Source organism: Engystomops pustulosus, chromosome 4, assembly GCF_040894005.1.
Source record: "Engystomops pustulosus chromosome 4, aEngPut4.maternal, whole genome shotgun sequence".
NCBI lineage: Eukaryota > Metazoa > Chordata > Amphibia > Anura > Leptodactylidae > Engystomops > Engystomops pustulosus.
Window position 1 is genome coordinate 63311943 of NC_092414.1, and position 21039 is coordinate 63332981.

Consider the following 21039-nt stretch of genomic DNA (forward strand, 5'->3'; position numbering starts at 1 on the left):
TACCCTGATGTAGTTTACAAAACCACAAAAATCCTGTCCTACTAATGGGCATCCCTCACTCAATCATATACACCTAATTAACACAGGGAACATACCAACACGTGTAATATAAAATTTACATTTTTATTTATACAACATTAAAAAAGAAAAAAAAAAAATATATATATATATATATAAGTATATATCCGACTATAAGCCCAGTTTTTCAGCACAAACATTGTGCTGAAAAAACCTAACTCAGCTTATACAGTACTTGAGTCAATAAAAAAAATTAACACTGTACTCACCTTTCTGACTCCCCCTTAGGTCCTCTTCTTGCTTTGGGTGCTCCGGTGCCTCTTTGGGTACTTTCAATTTTCTTTGGCTCCTCGCAATGCCGGCGGCTCACAAGCAATGACATTGGCAAGCGGCTGACGTCGTTGTGTGTGCCGGCCATGTGTGTGGAGTGAGAGGACCAGAAGGACCTAAAGAGGCACCGGAGCATCCGAAGCAAGAAGATGACTTGTGGAAAGGTGAGTACAGTGTTATTTTTTATTTTATTTTTTTTAAGGCTTGGCATACTCAGGTCAGGGGCTGGCCAGCTATATACTGGGGGGATGGCTATATACTGCAGGGGCTGGCAGGCTATAAATTACAGGTGCTGGCAGGCTATATACTGGAGGGGGGGGTTGGCTGGCTATATACTGTAGGGCAGTGGTGGCGAACCTATGGCACGGGTGCCAGAGGTGGCACTCAGAGCCCTCTATATGGGCACTCTTGCCATCACCCCAGGGCAGAGTTTGCCAGACAGGACTTACAGGCTCTTGCAGTCCCAAGCATCCTTGCAGTCCCAAGCAGTCCCAAACTTCTTTGTATTGTATTGGTGTCCTCAGGTGCCTATACAATTTAAACCTGTGAAAGAGCATGGAGTAATAAGTTACTGCTTAAATTGTCGCATTGGTACATTGCAAAAAATATCTGGATTTTGCTTGTAGTTTGGGCATTCTGTGTCTAAAAGGTTTGCCATCACTGCTGTAGGGGCTGACAGGCTATATACTGGGGGGTGCAGGGCCTGGCAGGCTATATAATGGTGGATATGGGCTGGCTATATACTGGCTGGAGGCTGGGATCAATGCATTTCCTACCCTCGGCTTATACTCGACTCCCCGTTTTTTGTGTTAAAATTAGTACCTCATGTTTTACTTGGGTCGGCTTATAGTCGGGTTTATACGGTATGTACATACGTAAATAATTCATTAAAATGCTCCTAAATACATACTGGAGCAACCACAACCATGTGCTAAAAAAGGTATACAACTTCAATGCTAGATTCTATATGGCACGGGTGCCAGAAGTGGCACTCAGAGCCCTCTATATGGGGCACCCATGCCATCACCCCAGGGCAGGATTCGCCAGACAGGACTCAAGGCCTCTAGCAGTCCCAGTCAGCCCAGGACCCTAGAAGGAAGCTACAATGATAATCCAAGCAAACTCCTTCTTTGTACTGTAGTGGTGTCCTCATGTCCCTTTACAATTTAAACCTGTGACAGAGCAGGGAGTAATAAGTTACTGCTTAAATTGTCGCATTGGGCACTTTGTGAAAAATATGTGGGTTTTGGTTGTAGTTTGGGCACTCGGTGTCTAAAAGGTTTGCCATCACTGCTATAGGGGTTATTGATCATTAGTTTTCCTGGGGTTTTTAGACGTAAAAAAAAACCTCAAAGTAGTCACAAGTCTCAGACTTCTATGTACTGAGACTTTTTATGCATTTTCAGACTTTTTTGGGACTTTTTGAAAAAAAAAAACCCAGACAGAAAATGCACCATAAGAACAATTATTAAAGTGCCAAAGCCACTTTAGTGAATCTGATGGGCAACGGAGCTCCAAAAATAGACATAGAACTGTCCCAGGGAGCTGATCTAATGATTAATAACCCCTATACCTCTATCTTGCCCTTGACATTCAATGTCTCTAGTAAATAATATCTAGTATGCTTCAAATATGTATTTAGGATATAGAAATATATACCTGTGCACCGTGTTGTGGTTCCCCTTCATTTTTCTTCTTTTAGGAGGCTGCACCAGTATGTATTTAGGACCATTTTAATGAATTATTTATGTATGTACATATTTTCTTTTTTAATGTTGTATAAATAAAAATGTATAATTTTATATTTACTTGGTGGTGTGTTCCCTGGTGAAGTTTAGCCTCTACAAGAGGAAATGTACACGTAAACATTTAAAGGAAACCTACCACCACAAATCTACCTATAAAGGTAGATTGGGTGGTAGGTGGATCAATGGGACGTGAGGATAGCCTTTTTAAGGGCTAATCCTCACGTCCCCGCACTGTTTTGTAAACTTTTATTACCCTAATATGTTAATTTACTTATGCGGCTACTGGGGCGTGGAGTAGCCGCATCTGAGGTTACACGAGGCGGCTACTCCACGCCCCGGTAGCCACTTTACCCCTCCTACTCACCATGTTCGGCGCGCAGCTGCTCGTAGCTGCGCGCCCTCGTCCGCCGATCCTGCCGTCTGCGCATGCGCAGAACAGCAGGCCCGCGCCTGCGCGGTCACTGCTCCGAAGCCGGGGCTGCACAGACGCGGGCCTGCTGTTCTGCGCATGCGCAGACGGCAGGATCGTCGGACGAGGTGAGTAGGAGGTGAGTAGGAGGGGAAAAGTGGCTACCTGGGCGTGGAGTAGCCGCCTCGTGTAACCTCAGATGCGGCTACTCCACGCCCCAGTAGCCGCATAAGTAAATTAACATATTAGGGTAATAAAAGTTTACAAAACAGTGCGGGGACGTGAGGATTAGCCCTTAAAAGGGCTATCCTCACGTCCCATTGATTCACCTACCACCCGATCTACCTTTATAGGTAGATTTGTGGTGGTAGGTGCCCTTTAACGTGTTCGTTCTGTATGTATGTATGTATGTATGTATGTATGTATGTATGTATGACGTGCCCTGGACTTTGCCTTATCGGTTGCTTAGCATAAACGCATTTCACATTGTTATCCACACTCCAGGTATGTTTTGGTTATACATTTTAAAGTGCGAGTGAGAGTTGACAGTAGTAAATGTATTATTCTTGGTTTAAAAGGAGAAAACTGGCTTACACGCCCTGATTAATATCTGGCAATAAGTGTATAAAAAAGTAAATGAATGGCTTATGTATATTTTGGGTTTTAAGTTATTCCTAAACTGTCCGAAAATGCTAGTAATATTGATAGGAAGAGGTGGCAGGGAATACTATTGTGCAGAGGTAAGTTTTTCCTCTCATACTCCGCTGTAGTGGATGTAGTCCTTGCATCATGCAGAAATATGAAACTAGGACTCGTCTGATGGACAAAGACTATTACAGTCCAGATTTCCTACAGTTTCCTACAAATCCTACAACGTACAGAAATTCAGAAATTACTCTTCTAGCATCTTCTACAAATGACATTTTTAGGACATTAGGAGCCTAGTAGAAGAAGCCTACTCACAACACGTATCCCTATGCCGGAATAGATGCTGAGCATGTCTGCCATAAACAGCCTTAGGCTACATTCACACAAAGGGGCGGGCACACATTCGGCACCCCTCCCCTCTCCAAAGAGATGCACAGCGTACGGCCGTGCACAAAGGGAAAGACAGGACATATCCTATCTTTCCCCGTGTACGGAAAGGTATCGCTTCGTGTGCCTATTGCTGTCTATGGGGGACATATTTAGGGCCACAAGCTTGCGTCAGTACATATGCCCCCCATACGTCCATGTGAATGAACCCTCCTGTGAGGTAACTGCGGGGGCACCAATCAGAACTTGTACTTGTGAGAGCTATGTCTGGTGATCGCAACGTTTCATTATAAAACACCTCCAATTATTCAACGATTCCTCTCATGACATTGACAATGTAACTAATAGCAACTGCACCCAAAGCTACAGGACCCTTTCTCAGGTCATTTCTGCTGTTTGATATACAGCTAAATAGGGAATAAGAACGAGACAGCGCCCTCTAATGTAGACCCAAGTATATTGTGTTTATAGCTTTATGTTTAACATACAGGTGATGTTATGATTTTATGGATCTTGATTTTTCAGTGAGGGGTACGGTAATTGGTGAGTACAATGTCTATGTACCATGTGCACCACTTTCATACATTTAATGCAACTTGGGTCAAGATTTCACAATCTTTTACATTTTATTGCAACATTTTTTTCTTGACATTGAATTATTGTTGTAATAAGTGTCTGTTTTGTCTCAGGATGATGACTTTGTGGCGCGGGATGATTTTGATGATGCAGATCAGCTCAGGATAGGAAATGATGGAATTTTCATGCTCACCTTTTTTAGTAAGTATATTGGTTGGAAGGTTTAGTTAAACACAGGTCAGAAACTATTCTATTGTACCTATTCAAGCGGGATGCGAAAGACAAAGCCTAAGGGTTGGTGTGGTGCTTTTCATTGAGTCAGGGGGAGAGTGCAAAAGATGCTTTAAAAATCCAATTTCTGCCTCTTTTTTTTCCATCTATGTCTTTAACTGCCTGTTATCTGTATATAACAGAACCACAAGCCTGAAACATGATTATAACTATCACCAGCATGTTTCTAGGTAGCATCTAAAGTGACACTCCTGCTGCCACCTCTTAACTTGACTCACCCCTCGTAAAATATGACTCTTCTCTCATTTTCATATGACTTTGGCATTTTTTTTAAAGGTAAACAGGTATTTTATACTGCACTGGAGGGTGCTGGTAATTGAATGGAATAAAATCTGGTAACAGGTTCCATTTAATATTAATAATAATGATCTTTATTTACATAGCGCCATCAAATTTTGTGGCACTTTAACCTCTTCACGCTCTGCGACGGATATATCCACCGCAGATCTATTAAGGGTGTATGAAGAGGGTTCACGGGCTGAGCTGCCTTCGTACAGAGATGGGCTTTGCTGCATATTGCTAACCTCTTCTCTGCCACCAATGGCATTTAAAACGTGGCGGCGCCGCCATGTTTCTTCAGATCGACGCTCCCCCAAATGTCATCGGGGCAGCGATCGGTTGCCATGACAGCCCCAGGTCTTCATCAGGAGATTCTTTACAATGAGCCCGTGGCTCATTGTAATGAATCATATGCAAAAATGCCATATACTTCAATACAGTAGTATTGCGGTATATGGTAGGAACAATCTGACCATCTAAGGTTAATGTACCCCAGAGGTTCTCAGAAATAGTGAAAAACAAAGAAAAAAAAGGTTAAAAAATTAATTCTAAACACATTAGGTATCGTCGCGTCCCAATATGGCCAATCTATCAAAATATAAAAACGGTTATTGGCGACGGTGACCTCCAACACCTTTTTACATGACATAAAAAATGTACTAAAAAGTGATCAAAATGTCACACAGTCCTCAAAATGGTAGCAATGAAAGCCATATGATACAACAGAAGTGAGGGCCCTGCTCGCAAGAGCTTACTGTCTATGAGGAAGAAGGGGGTGACACAAGAGGTACAGGCAGTCCCTGGGTTACGTACAAGATAGGGTCCGGAGGTTTGTTCTTAAAGGAAACCTACCACTTAGAATGGCAGGGGTAAGCTGTAAGTACCGAGCACCAGCTCAGGGTGAGCTGGTGCCGGTACTTACTTTCATTAGTGTTGTAAACCGCAGTATCGCGGTTTTAACACTTTTTAAACTTTAGAGCAGGAGAGGCAGCCTCTCCGGCATTTCCTATGTAGGCGCGCGCACGATCGTGCGCGTGCAGCGCCGAAGCCTGTTCTGGTCTAGAGTTTAAAAAGTGTTAAAACCGCGGTACCGCGGTTTACAACACTAATGAAAGTAAGTACCGGCACCAGCTCACCCTGAGCTGGTGCTCGGTACTTACAGCTTACCCCTGCCATTCTAAATAGTAGGTTTCCTTTAAGTTGAATTTGTATGTAAGTCGAAACTGTATATTTTATCATTGTAGATCCAGACAAAATAAAATTTGGCCCCAGTGACAATTGTAGCTTAAACATTTTTTGCTGTAATGGGACCGAGGATTATCTATAAAGCTTCATTACAGACACTTTACAGCTGATTATTGCAGCCTGGGACTATAGTAACATCCAGAGAGCTACACCAGAGGGGTCTGTCTGTAACACCGGGTTGTATGTAAGTCGGGTGTCCTTAAGTAGGGCACCGCCTGTATAAGCCATTTTAATGAGGGAACAGAATGAAAATAATTTAATAAATACAAATGCTTTATGCTGTGAAATTTATAAATTTAAAGGGAATGTGATGTAACCAGTATATATTTTCCTTTGAATAGTGGCATTCCTGTTTAACTGGATTGGATTCTTCCTCTCCTTCTGCCTGACTACTTCAGCAGCTGGAAGATACGGGGCCATTTCTGGATTTGGCCTCTCCCTGATTAAATGGATCTTAATTGTCCGAGTAAGTTTTATTGAGACCAGCGCATCATGGTCTGTATACGCTATGTGTCACTGACGTTACAAATAGGTAACGGACACAAGACTACATCAGCCAGGATTTTACAGTTCATTGGCACAGTCCACATATGCAGAGAATGACAGATTATACTTTTTTTTTGTTGTAATGATGTTTAATAATACAACCTGGACTTGATGGACCGGTGTCTATTTCTAAGCTTATCTACTATGATACTATGAACCTTGAGTCGTGTCATAGAGACACTCTACTATATGAAATCATTCACATATAATCTCCATGGTAGTTAATAATGCTAAAACCAATAGACAGCATGACAACCTTATAGCTCAAGGACACTGGTACCCCAACATTTGTTATGTCAGCGGCTTCTTCTGGGGGCCCATCCTCTTATACATTTTACATTATAGTCAGTAGCACATCCACTTCATGCTCATAGAGGTTTCTGCCCCCAAGCTATCATTATGTACCCATAAGCTTGCAAAACAGAAATGACAAGGGTGTTTACAGGGTTAAAGCAGTGAACTTAGGCTATATTCACACTGCCGTTGCCCGCCCGTACCGTACCGTACCGTAGCGGGCAAAGGCAGTGTACGGGGAGAGGAGGAGGAGGTGAGCGCAGCTCACCCCCGCCCCTCTCCATAGGAATTAATGGCGCACGGCGCCGTACTACGGATAAAGATAGGACAGGTCCTATCTTTTTCCGGGTACGGAACGGTACCCTTGGGTGCCGTGCGCCCATTGCTGCCTATGGGGGACGTATATCGGCCGTATATACGGCGGCCGTATATACGTCCCCCATACGTCAGTGTGAATATAGCCTTAATGTGTTGGCCCGTATATGTAGTATCCTAGTCTTATCCTTAGTAGAAGAGCCATGACTCTCTTTTCTGGCAGCACATGCACAGATCGCCAATAAGGGAGATTTATCAGGGGATGTACGCCAGAAAAAAAAAGTCTAAGAAAATGTGAGAGATTTTCTGTGCTGTATGGGGGGCGGTTTATTTGAACTCTGAGATGTGCCATTTTTGGTGCTAAAAGACATGTCCATAATTGTCCCAAGAATGGTGACCTGCACCATTACAGACCTGCGCCATCTCTTTTGGAGCAAAAGCCCGTCTCCCTCACAGTTTCTTCTACTGCCCCACATTTACAGCACACTGCTCTCCTTTGTACACACCGAGTATGTTGGTCATGACTGACCTCTGCGGGGGAAGATGTACATAGCTGGTGTATAAGTGTATACCATTACATGGAGTATGTGATGACACATACAGATTTCCAGACTAGCATCCATCTCCTTTTTGGAATAATATGTTATTCTCTTCCTTCACATGGTAACATGCTGCTTGTATATTTCTGCATAGTTTTCTACCTACTTCCCTGGATATTTTGATGGTCAGTACTGGCTCTGGTGGGTGTTCCTGGTTTTGGGTAAGTAATTGATTAATAATAATATTTAGCTCCAGTATTAAATTGTGGCAATAATATTTCCAGAAAAAAACTGTGCTGAAATATTTAATAATGGACCTTTTTAAGAGTTAGCACACCATTCAACGTAGCACAGCAATTCATATTTTATTTTTTATAATCTTCAGGGTCATTACGGCCAGTGAGGAGGATGTTATAATTGGGCAGGTGCATGAGCCCTTCTGTTGAGCGTACTTATGGTTGTACTAGGTTGTGGGACAATTGCTGTCATTAAGAATCCAGTATCAGAGTGACACAGTGAAGGGAGTTAAATCGGTTTGAAATAGTTTTTTTTTGCCATTTACTTGGCTCTTCTACATGAAGAATGTCATCTCTTTAGTTAGTTACTCAGTAAGTTAGTGTCTGGCCTCTGAAAGGGGTTAGCCCAAATAAATCTTGGGAATCTTTCAGCAGTTTTGAGCATAAAAACTGCAGTTAATGTTGGGTAGCAGCTCTGGAGATCTGTGTAACCGTACGTTAGTGTGTGTTTTTAGTTGCATCAGAACTGTCTAAAATTCATTTATATTCTGGGATTGTAGCTGGACCTGGTGCATTACCTCTTAATCTAGCTACAATTCCGGCACCCAACACTGTTTTTCTCAATTAAGAGGAACAGGAACAGGTCCTAAAGGTCAGACCCCTGCTAATCCGATTGTCATCGCCTTTCCTGGGTCTCTATGTATCACTTATTCAGCAGTTGGAATGAGTACACAGAGTTGCATGCAACTGCAGATATCATTTCATAGTTGAATAGTTTCTACCACAATTAAGTGAATCCAGTCCCCTCCTTGGTCATGTTCTTAAGTCATTTAGTTGCGAATATAGATGACCCGTCTCTGGAATAATAAGACTGTAAATATCTGAAGACCCTAGCCACAGACAGCACTGGGGTCACCAGATTTGGGACACTAAATCTTATCAGCAAATCATATGCTTCGGATTTACTGGTTTCTGACCAGAGGACAGGTATAAATCTAATCCCAGTGACCGTCATATCTCACATGCTTACAATTATTTTTTTTCAGGATTCCTCTTGTTTCTTAGAGGCTTCATTAATTACGCAAAGGTTCGGAAGATGCCAGAAAACTTTTCAACCCTTCCAAGAACTAGGGTTCTTTTTATTTATTAAAGGTAAGATACCAGCAGGACATTGTCATCCAGTAGTAGATTTCTAAAAAAAATATATAGCACATGTATTATGAAATACAGCTCCTGCATTTAGTACACGCAGACACTGGCAGGTTTAATGGGTCTTGGATTTTGTTATTGCTGGCCTGCCTATCTTCAGCACCAATTAGCTTTTTGAGCTCAGTATAGTATGGAGTACAGAGCTTCAAGCAGTTGGGTCTGTGGTTTGTGTAAAGACCAGGAACTATAACTGTATGTACTGAGTGTGATGCTTGATGTTATGCCAGGCCCAAGCTGCAGATTTTGCAGAAACTTAAGGATAAGATAAGGATGGCTCATTGTGTACATGAGCTAGAAAAACTTTTAAAGAGTAACTGTAGTTTCAGATCAATTTTAATATTGTATTAAATTCAACTTTTTTCTAATATAAAGTAATTAGAAATTTGGCTTGGTTGGCAAGGAAACTTTCCACATATGCCTCATTCACATGACCGTTTGGGGACGTATATACGTCCCCCATAGGCCGGAAATTGGCCCGCAGCACCGTATGGAGTGGTACAGTGCATCACATGTGTGGCACCATACCGTAGCCGTGAAAAGATAGGACATGTCCTATCTTTCCCCGACATATGGCGCTGTGCGCTCACCCCCTCCTCCTCTCCCTGGCGCCGACGTGTATCCGCTTTGCTACGGTGCGGTGGGCACACGTCAATGTGAATGCAGCCTTAGCAAAAGCTTTTTTCTCATTTTAAATCAGAAAATAGCGCAACTGGATTTTTTTTGCCAGTTCCACCAGATTTGGATTCCCAGAACATGGCGCTGGATAGTAAATGGTGACACAAGGATGTACAATTTGTCCTACAGATAAGAAGCCCTCATACAGCTCTATAAACAGACATATCTAAAAGATATGGCTTGTGGAAGGGGGTAGGGGGGCCGGGTTAAAAACTGCAACTTTAAAATAAATTTTTTAAAAACTGGTGTTCAAGGGGTTAATGTAAATGTCAGCTACTGGCTATTGTAACTCAGAAACTGGTGGTCACCTGGGATTTTCAAGATCAGCGGTCTCCAGAGTTTACATGCAAGGCACAACAAAGACCTGTAAGAAGCGGGTCCAAGGGGAGAAGCCACCTTGAGAATGGGAGGAGTTGTCTAGTGTTGTCTGCAGATGTGAGCACATGAAGCAATCCATCTATCCAGGTGGTGCAGGATTGGCATTGCTACATACTGTGCAATTTTAAGCTCAATCATTGTAGTGGGTGGTACCAAATAACAAGTAGGAGACGTTACTGAGCCACTGAGAACATATCGGTGGTCATTTATCTTTAATCAGAACATTTGTGTTGGTATTATTTTGTTTATCTTGGTTTTGGACTTGTTTCATTTACCTTGGAGGGTGATATATATATATATTTTTTTTGCTCCTTTGCAGATACACCAAAAAAGCTCACAAATATAAGAAAAAAAAAACCCACAGGGACCAATTTTCATTTTTGCCATCTTTTATTGAGCACCCCTCCCCCAGAAGAACATAAAAATAATATTGTATGGATCTGTCAGCAACAATGAATTTTTTTTAAATAGTTCTCCTAAACGCTCTAATTAAAACCTGTTAATGTGAGAAGTGTAATATCCTTTTAAGAAGTAGATGTGTGCTTGAATTTGGGGATTTGTTTGCAATGGGTGTAGCTGAAACACGCCGGTACATCCTGTTGTTATAGTATATTCTCTTAATCCTCATTTGGAGTGGTTTCAGGAGCGTCTTTACTTTTTCTCCGTTGCACTCCTAGAAATGAGCATAACAAGTTACTGTAACATGCAACGTGTCAGGGTCTGTAGATATATGTCATATAGCTGGCACTAACAACTAGTCTGATTTCAGTGAACCTCTGTTTACAGCAGTGTTGTATTCCAGTCCCAAGATTGTGGGACAAATACTTTAAAAGGAACCTGTCATTAGGAGCCCTTGTTCTGGCTCCCCCATGTCCCCATAGAGAATAGTGTGCACAGTGCCAAAGTGTTTTTATAATAAAACTTAAACACGTCTTTTTCTAATAAAAGGAAAAGTTAGGTGAGAGTTTACCTTTCGCTCTGGAAAGCAGTGTCCCATGGGAGTGGCTAGGGAGAAGTGGTCCCCCCCTCCTTGGCAAATCTCTCCATTCAAATAATACACCCATATCCCTGCTATTTGACGTAGACCCATGACGATTTCCCGAGGGTGGGACCACTTCTCACTGGCCACTGCCACGGGCCACTGCTCTGCAGAGAAAGAAGGTAGACTTTCATTTAACTTTTCTTTTTTTCTGAAAAAGGCAGTTTTATTATAAAAATACTTCTCTGTGGGGGCATGGGGCAGCCAGATAAATGGCTCCTGATGACAGGTTTCCTTTAAGCCATATACTTTTGTTGAGAACCCTTTTTTATTGTCTTCTGATACACTGTATGGCACAAGTAACCAACAGCTTCTATATTAACATGTGCATCTAGCATAGGGAATATGTGTAAAAGGAGAAAGGCAACCCCTTAAAGGGGTATTCCAGGAATCAGCATAATTCATATACAAGTGGGCACTCAAAATATAAGCAAATGTGTAATTAGTTGTTATTTTAAATTTTGCTCCCCTTAGCAGAAAATGCTGATGACACAGACTGTAATGAAGAATTAAAATGCTACCGGCCCTTTAATCAGTCCGTTAATTTCCTCCGCGCGGTCCGTTGCAAAGCAGACGCAGGACAGAAGATGACTGCTGGTCACATGTCCACATCACATGTCCTGCACCTGCCTGGGCAGGTCATGTGATCACCACTACGTTTGGCTGTAGTCGGTTGGTTGCAGTGCATCCAGTATGGCCAGTGTATTGGTGATGGCAGTTACACATCATTACTATGGTAACAGAGCAAGAAAACCTGTTAGATCATCACTGGGAGCAGAGCATAAGTGGTGGGAGGAGCTACTGAGAACTAAAGGATCATGGAACTTGTAGTTTCCAGTGGCGGCCATCTTACTGATAACTCCACCTACTTTAGAGAGGCCATAAATTTTGTAAATCATAAAATCAAAATATTTAAGCTCTGTTTTGTTACTAATGACATTTAGTATTATTGAATTTATTTATTTAGATCATCATGGGTTTTTGTGTCAGACCTTCATATTCCCGGAATACCCCTTTAAGTAATACAAAAGTCTCCAAAATTCTCAGAACATTAACCCATGGTGTTCATTGCAGTTGGATTGGACACGTGGGGAGTTTTATTAGAAGTGTCTGAGATAAAACCATGCTAGTTTCCTTGGGCGACTAGAACAGTTCTGCTGGCAGACACTCCTGGCTCTGTGATGTGCTAATCCTGTCTGCCAATGTTATTCTGTTTAGATGAGACCAAGATAATTGTTACATCTAGTTGTCAATTTTTTAGGGCAAAGAGAACAGTACTGCACATAATTCTGACTGCTCACTAGAACTGAATCTCTTGGCGATGCCTGTATCGGCAGTCCATTCCTTTCTATGAGACTGCTGGAGGTAATGGAGTCCAGCACGTGCCTATATCTGGCAGTCCCAGTAGTCACCATCACCAGGTTTTTCTCTACCCTGTATTTAGGGGATAACTTAAGGGGTGGTTAGGGATCATGGATTTTAACATACAGGTCCCACAAGGGTTTAAATATATCAAATGTCTTATACTAACCCCTCTAGCACCTTTGTTATTTATTTACCCCATCTGGGACGTATATTAAAAAAACTCCTGATCCCAAACCACCATTTTAATATAATAAGAATATTCATGTAAGCATCTTACACAACTGGCCATGTTATTACCCAATAGTCCACATTATAAACTGAGCTCAACTCCGTCACAAAATATGAAAAGTACATGTTAACCTTTTCGCCCTGTAGATGTGCAGTGACATGAACATTGTGTCCTGTAGTGTTGAGTGACTTCACTGATGTGCCCCATTACTCCAGGTGACGCATAACATTCATCCTGATGTATTTGTCCTGCTCTAGGGAAGTGGACGCTATTACTGGTGTGACTATCCATATCCGTTTTTCTTTCCAGTGTTTTCATCCCCTCCTTCCTGCCTCTCCAGAAATCCCATACTTATTGATGGACGGCAATGGCATCGGCAGGAAGGGAGGAGTTGTTCCATACACCGAAGAGTGAAATAAATATCTGCTTTATAAAGAAACGAAAAGTCCTTCGAAATAAATAATAAAAAAAAAAAAACAACATCCATGAGCAGCGTAACTGTCGAAGAGGGAGGAGAAAATAAACATTTCCTTTTGTTTGTTTTTAGGTGTAAACTTTAACTAGTTCTTGCAGAATTTTGTTGTTATTCTTCTGGAATCATTAGTGGCTACTGTTAAAATCAAAGCTATTGCAATCAAGTTTGTGAAGTACTAATAAAGCCTTATATATTGTTTGTAAAACACAAAGAGAACATTGACCTGCACTCCTTCTGCCAGCAGAGGGCACTCTCGCTTTATCTTGTTTTTCCATATTCTCCATTCGACTGCCGTACAGATGTTTTTGTGTATTGTATTGTGTTCTGCTTTTGGGGGGAAAAAAAGGCTTAAGACATTAACATAAACTTCTTACTTTTACAACACAATCTGTAGATTATGCTAGATTATTTTGAAAATGAAGGATGTTAGGAATTAAGACATTCTATCAGTTATATATGCAGATCTCTATGTAAGTATTCTGATTAAATTGCTTCCGCTTTACTAAACCATTATTCATAGGGCTGCAGCCTTTTAAGAAACTAGTTGTCGTGTCAAAAATGACATTGAGAGGTTTCAGTCTTATAAATATTATTATTACAAATGGCGGCACCACTTCATAGGGAACCTGTCAGCAGATAATTACCTACTCAATTACTACCAACACTTTTCAAGCAGAACATCACCTACCAGATAATGTTCCTTTTATGGCTCAGCTTGGTGGCATCATCCAAACTATAAACTGGAAATTGATACCTAAATTAGTGGTATAAGGTCATGGAGGAGGAAAGCTTGGCGCTGAAGTCCAGTTCTTCTCACTGGCACCTGCCTGATGCATAAGAGAGCTTTCAATCACAGGGCTTGGGAAAGTTCTAATATGTAAGTGTAAGTTTCAAACTACTTAAGTTACAAACTCATTTGCAAATAACTTCAAAGATCATTTTCTGGGAAATGATCTGCAATACTGATGAGCTTGCTTAAAGTACAGGTAGTGACTTATTAGGATGATTTCTGCTGACACGTTCCCTTTGCCTCCAACTCTTTACACCCTAAAATGCGAGCACTCTTTCCAGTACATTGAGATTTTTTTTGACACCTTTACCTTTCCCTAGCAATTGGTGGCATTAGATTTGGAGTTCATTTTGTTAGTTAGCACCCTTACAGTCAGATGGGCGGTCCAGAGCTGAGGCAGACAACAAAGCACTGCCCACTTGATTATAAAGAAACTAACATGTTAAGTGACAATACTTATGCCAGTGATTGCTTGGGAATGGTTGGGGCTAGAGAAAACGTTCCAACCACATCAGTATCAGTGGATGGAGGTGGCAAAGGATGATCATTAATAGCGGACGCTATTAAATCCATGATGGGTTCAGAAATGCTGCATGAATTTATGATTATCTTTGTCATGAATTAAAGAAACTTATCACTAATGTGAAGGGAACTAACATAACTATTGTATTTTGGATTCATTCCAGACCTTGGGGCAAAAAATGCTTGAAAAAAACCCAATAATATCAGCATTTTAGCCTATCATTGAAAAGCATATAGACAACTACTGCATGGAAGTCCTGAAGAAATCATGGTTGTCTATGAGATACCAAACACTGTAGACATACAGTGAAATGTAACTGGATGAGCTGAAAAGTGATATCCCTTTATGTACTGTCTTGAATGTCCGGCCCGAACGCTCAGCAACCAGAACTGAACTCAGAAGGGCACCCGGGCCAGACGTTCCAGCCAGCACACAATATGAGTTGGATGCATCAAACTCACTTGTGGGCAATAGGCCTAACAGCTTGACTATTTCAACTGGAATGCTATCTATATAAGAGGAAACCCTCTCCAGATTGGACATTGAATAAAGAAACCCAGCTTAAAGTTCTCTTATGATATGTCATAGACACAAGTTGGCAGGTCACCTATAGCAGGGGGTGGAATTTCTGGGGTTTGAACAAGTAAAAAGGTGAATTGGAAGATGTTTCTGATGTGATCTTATGACAAGTCTCCATGACAGATGATAAATTAGTGGTTGGTTTTAACTTCATCTACAAAGGACAAATAAAGTAGATGATGCAAATGTCACTGTCTTTTTAATTATATATGTATTTTTCTGGTGTGAACCAATATCTAGAATGTACCGTATGTCAGTACCGTAATGCAAGCTGATTCCAATTCTTATAGACTTGCTCTTTCTCTTAATAGCGTCATTCTCTGAATTTTTTGCAGCCTATACATTAGGCTAAGTAACAAATGGTGAAGCAAAGCCATTACCTTGCGGTTTAGTCAGAAATGTCTTTCCATCCAAGAAATTGATATATACTACTGAATAAATGTGAATACACCAAAAAATACGGTACTATATGGCAGTCGGCAAAAAAGTCAACATCTCTACTCAAGGCACATTCTGCTGTCCTTGGCTTTATTCTGCACATTGGGACTTGACATAGCCCGGTCACCTGGAAAATAAGTAGCTGGATGTATTTTTTATTTAACATGGGTAGGGATGTCTGTTATGGATTTGAGGGGGGGGGGGGTAAAACATAACATACATGTACTTTCATGTGCTTTTAAAATCTGTAAGCAAAATGTTGCATTTTGTGTAGACTGATATGCACCTTTATTTGCCATGGGGCAATTCACTTTAAAATTTTACTATGTTAAAAGTGTAAATATAGCAGAACATTAATAAATGTCACTTATCTAGCAATTCTCAGAGTACACTTATTACTATGTGTTTAAGAGTGAACATGTTGTGGGGTTGGTTGTACAAGGAATTTTCTGATGGATATATGTAAAATTGATCATAATTTATTCAAGGTTAAAGTGCGTGTTCCGCTTTAATTCAAGCGACAGGGTCTGGGCCATAGGGGCTACACTTGTGTCACATGAAAGTCATGCAACATAATTTCTATGCGTGTGACTTCCAATATATTGATATTAAAACTCTACAGGTCCTCTTTTTAGTTGGATGTACAATCCAAAAAGAAAGTCATAACTGTGCTGGATCACTCAATAAAGTTACTAGATTGATTGTAAGACAAACTTTATATAACCTGCTCAAGGAAAAAATGTTATCTAGATTTTCTTTTTGTCTCCTCCCCTGATGAGGAACTATTCAATATCATACAGTACAAGTTATCCACAGTGGGAGATCATAACAGCTTATGCTCATGATCAGACAGGCTCTTATGATGTCTCAGCTACATTACTTATAGAATATATATAATGAGCCTGAGGCACCGATGTGCAGTCATTCAGAGGGGGTGGCATGCCTCACATCCTTCTTAAGGTCTGCGGCTCTTTTGGTTTTATGCTGCTGGAACAGCGGCGGGGCTACGAGCACATATGATGAAGCACATAAAGAGGACGGTTCTGGAGAGGACCTAAAGAGCTATGCATGTCAGTGTAAGTCATCTACCTTCAGTATTTCTGATGGTAGATTCCATTTTCCCAAACCAATGTTTGTTGAGTCGCACATGACACACAAATTGCTACCATGATTCAACAGTCACCAGAGACTATCAATATGCAATAAAGATTAAGATTAGACAAGAACTTCAGTCAAAAGCCCCATCACATATAAAAGAGAGAGCCCTATTAAACTACGGCTCCCCACAGCTGCATTTTCGTCGGGTTTCCTGACTTTTCCGGGATCACGCCGGAGATTGTGTCACATGCGATCAGATTTTGGCGCATCGGTGCCGGCTTTCATGCGGCAGAATCGGGGGATTCCGTCTGTCCGACGGATTCGGACAGACCGCGGGATTTAACATTTAAATTGTGTTGCAAGCCAAGCACTTACATACATCGGGAAGAAGAAGGTGAACTCCGGCAGACCTAATCAGGGAAGCGACAGATGCAGGATATCGGGCTCAGCCTGGTAGTGAATAGCGGCAGCTGTGCATTCTCGTTGGGGAAGCACCACAGGGATCGCGCAGGGACTGGTAACTAAATCTGACCCATTGTCTGGCGAAAAAGTCATCCCAATTTGCTGTAGATGGACACTAACTTTTCAATGCACATTTCATCATTAATATTTCTGGTAAATGCAAGAATCTTTATAATATAGTGTCTTTTTGCTAATATAAGGCACACCCCAGATTTGGTCATACAAAAAAAAGGAAATCTATATTATACACCAAATACAAATTTCCTGTTGGTCATATATAAGCACACAACAGGCAGCTCTGCTTTATTCATTCATTCACTCACACTGAGCCCTGCTACATTTATTCATTCACACACTGTACTGCCACATCCATCCATTCACTCGCTCAGGACTGCTACATACATTCACTCACATGAACATACTCTGCACTACTACTACTATACACACACTGATTTTTAGAAAATTTTGTTGAAAGGTGAGGCATCCTTTCATTATCACGCTACATGCTTTGTCTGCCACCTACCTGTTTAAGATTTATATACAGTAAGTGTGCAAAAAGTAGCTTTACCTTTCCTACCACAATGAGTGTTTAAGTTCCTAATATCCAGGTTGACTAAAGTATTTGTTGATAATTCTTGAAGACAAAGTATTCCCGAAGTAACCCAGACATCAGATTTTCAGGTAATGGCCCAAACCCTCTTCAAGTGAAATCTAGATCGGTGTACAGTATTTAATGTATTGGTGGGTTTCGTGGGTATCTTTTAACAATGCATCTGCAGCACAATTATCACATTGACTAGGAGAAAAGAACCGATCAGAACAGAAGTTGGAAAAAAACATTAATTACCTTAGCAGAATATTGAGGCAGGAGCTGTTTCTACCAAAAGAGATTTGTAGCATCCATTTCTTGAAGAAGCGGATGCTATTGATAACAAGAATTCGCACAAGATTCCTGCTAAGAATCCTGCACGGTTCCCCAAGTATAACACAGGAGTGCGATGACATCATCACACTGCTTGAGTTGGCAACAGAAGCTGGGAGGAGGATGCAATTGGAGTACAAAAACTGGGCCACCGTATGGATATATGAACTACAGGGTCCCATTATTTATAGTACTATAATACATCCGGAAGCACTGTGTTTAATTTGAAGGCTGGAACTGTTGATGTTATAATTGTTATAATTAATTAGGGGGGGGCAATGAATAGATTTTAATGACTTTCGCGCAAAGGATGATTTAAAAAAAAATCATCCTTTGAGCCTACAACCAAGCTGCAGACAGGTTGTGACAACGCCTGGCAAATCTCGCAGAAGTGCGGTAGCTCTACACCTTGTGTAGCCTGCCGGAGACCACGATATTTGCAGATAGCCGGATGACATCACAGGTTAAAAGGATTAATTTTTATGAAGGGGACATGCATACTTTATTAGCGGAACGGAGCGGGGAGGCGCTAGGCTGACTTAGGCCTGAGCACCTCTGGCTCATTTGCATATTCTATAAAGTTGTTTTTGCAGTGAAACAGACGTGCCAAAATATAAGAAAGAAGGAATATAAGAAAAACTGCTCCAGTTAACCCCTAAGGTTACAAGCATTACATTGGTGACAGTCTACCACAAGAAAAACTGGTGGTAGATGTCCTTTAAGTAAATTACCTAGTGTCTGCCTTGATTGAGTCAACTTATTGTCCAATCACACCCCATTGTGGCATAACCCAGATAAGTGGGAGGTGTATCAGCTGGAGGGCTTTGAGGAGTGGGAACAGAAAGGGGTAACCACACGTCTCAGATTTACCACGATGGCACTTTAAAGTCGTTCCAGCAGTCACAAGACAAATTTGCTCTCCCACAAACACACAAAAGTATCTCCAACTACGACATTCGTCAGAAGCTCAAAGCTGGATGACTCTCTGGAGATTTAAACTTCTGTCATTGTTAACTTGCTGGAACACGAAGGCTCAGCTAGTGGTCAATATTATACAGTCAGATTCTAGACTTTTTGAATCTGAATTCTCTGGATATACTATGTGATAAATGGGCATCTGAAATAGAGGGTGTTACAGGGGAAACATGGAAGGAAATCCTCTCTACCGTGCCAACGGTGTCCCTAAATATTGCCCATAGGAGATCCCAGTTGTTCCTGTTGCACAGAGTTTACCATACACAGGCCATGTTGCAGAAAATGGGGTATCGTCCTGACACAAAGGGGTTTATTTACTAAGGGTCCGCGGGTCGCATTTCCTTTGGACTTCCCGACGTTTTGACAGGTATTTAGAAGGAGATTGTGTCGCACGCGATCAGATTTTGGCACATCTGCACCAGGTTTCATGCGACAGACAGACTTCGGGAGGGGGGGGGGGTTTCGTCGGACGATCCAACGGATTCGGACTGAACGGGAGATTTAACATTAAAATTGTGTTGCATCCAATGCACTTACATGCACCAGGAAGAGAAAGGTGAACTCCGGCGGACCTGAGGGGGAAAGCGACACATGCAGGACACATCGGGGAACGCGCCAGGGACGGGTAAGTAAATGTGCCCCAAAATGTCCACTGTGTTCGGAGGATTTCTTGCAAATGTTCTGGGGATGCCTGTTGCTTCAACGCTTCTGGGGCAAAACATTTGGCTTAGTAGAGAAGCTTTAGGAAATTAACATTAAGTCACCACTGTCTCGAGGCTCCATATAACATTAGCTAAAAAATTTACTACTACTGAGATACTATATCAGGCAAGGAAACTTGTGGTCTCTTATTGGTTAGATGCATCACCTCCTAAATTCAAGGAACTAGTTACACAAATTAATCTCGTAATTAGAATGGAAAAGTACATTTATTTGAAGCAAGATAATATGAAGAAATTTGAAAAACACTGGCGGAAATGAATCCTCACACCCGTCTTGCCGATTATGCAGTCCCGGGGGTCTTCATAGGCCTGCAAATTGCAATTAAGCTCCACTTGTCGTTCTCTTGGTATATCTGGTGGCACAGACTGGGGCTTATTTACTAAGGGTCGCGGATCACACTTTTGTTTGACTGTTCCCGGTTTTGGGGATTTGCACAGCTTTGACAGGTTTGTGCTGGGATTATGTCGCACGTGATCGGATTTTGGCACAGCTGCATTGGCTTTCATGCGACACAAATTGTGGGGGCTTGCCGTTGAACGATCCGACTGATTTGGACTGAGCGCGGAATTTAACTTTCAAATTGTGTCGCAAGACAATGCACTTACATGCACCATGAAGAAGGTGAACTCTGACGGACCTGAGCGGGGAAGCGACACATGCAGGATTTTGGGTGCACGCTCTTAGTGAATCGCAGCAGTGTGCATGATTGTTGGACAATGCACTTTCCGGGAACTCGCCTGGACTGGATAAGTAAATGTGCCCCACTGTGTGCTCATATGAGATGGATCTAATGCTTGGATATTGAGACACCTTACTCCAGAGGGGTGGGGGGTTGTTTGTATGTTTGTATGTATTTTCTTTCTTGTGCTGTTACAAAAAAATTAATTGTTAATAGAAACTACTTGATTTAAAAAAAAATTATTGTCCAATCTATGAAACATAGGGCTCTTTCACATTGGCGTTGGTTTTCACGTTCATGGTTCAGTGATTTACAAAGATGCCTCACAAAGCCAATGATTTCTATGGGTGTTTTCACATTGGCTAGTGTTTTAACTGATCTGAAAAAATAATGAAACATGTCCTATTTTTCTACAGATGCAGATCATGAAAGGCTATAGAAGTCTATGGGTCCGCAAATAAAAAATTTATGAAACATCAATTTTTTTCACCAATGAGGCTGAAGAACAGTTGTGATGTTTTCAAAGCAATGTCAAACCTTCAGGGACAAAACGCAATGGATGTGCACCTCAAGCCTTTTTTTTTTGTTTAAATGGCATACACCTTTGTGCTTATTAGTG

At 41.5% G+C, this 21039-nt stretch overlaps 1 protein-coding gene across 2 annotated transcripts in view; it reads left to right on the top strand.

Annotated features, from left to right (window-relative positions):
• Positions 1-15935, top strand: part of NDFIP1 (Nedd4 family interacting protein 1) — a 28527-nt gene extending 12592 nt beyond the window's left edge. For both annotated transcript variants that reach the window (XM_072146108.1, XM_072146107.1), the window contains 5 exons: positions 4230-4317; positions 6273-6397; positions 7780-7846; positions 8908-9013; positions 13066-15935. In XM_072146108.1, coding sequence (XP_072002209.1) covers positions 4230-4317; positions 6273-6397; positions 7780-7846; positions 8908-9011 — 384 coding nt within the window. In that variant the 3' untranslated portion in view covers positions 9012-9013; positions 13066-15935. The remainder of the gene's footprint in view (positions 1-4229; positions 4318-6272; positions 6398-7779; positions 7847-8907; positions 9014-13065) is intronic.
• The last annotated feature ends 5104 nt before the right edge of the window (positions 15936-21039 follow it).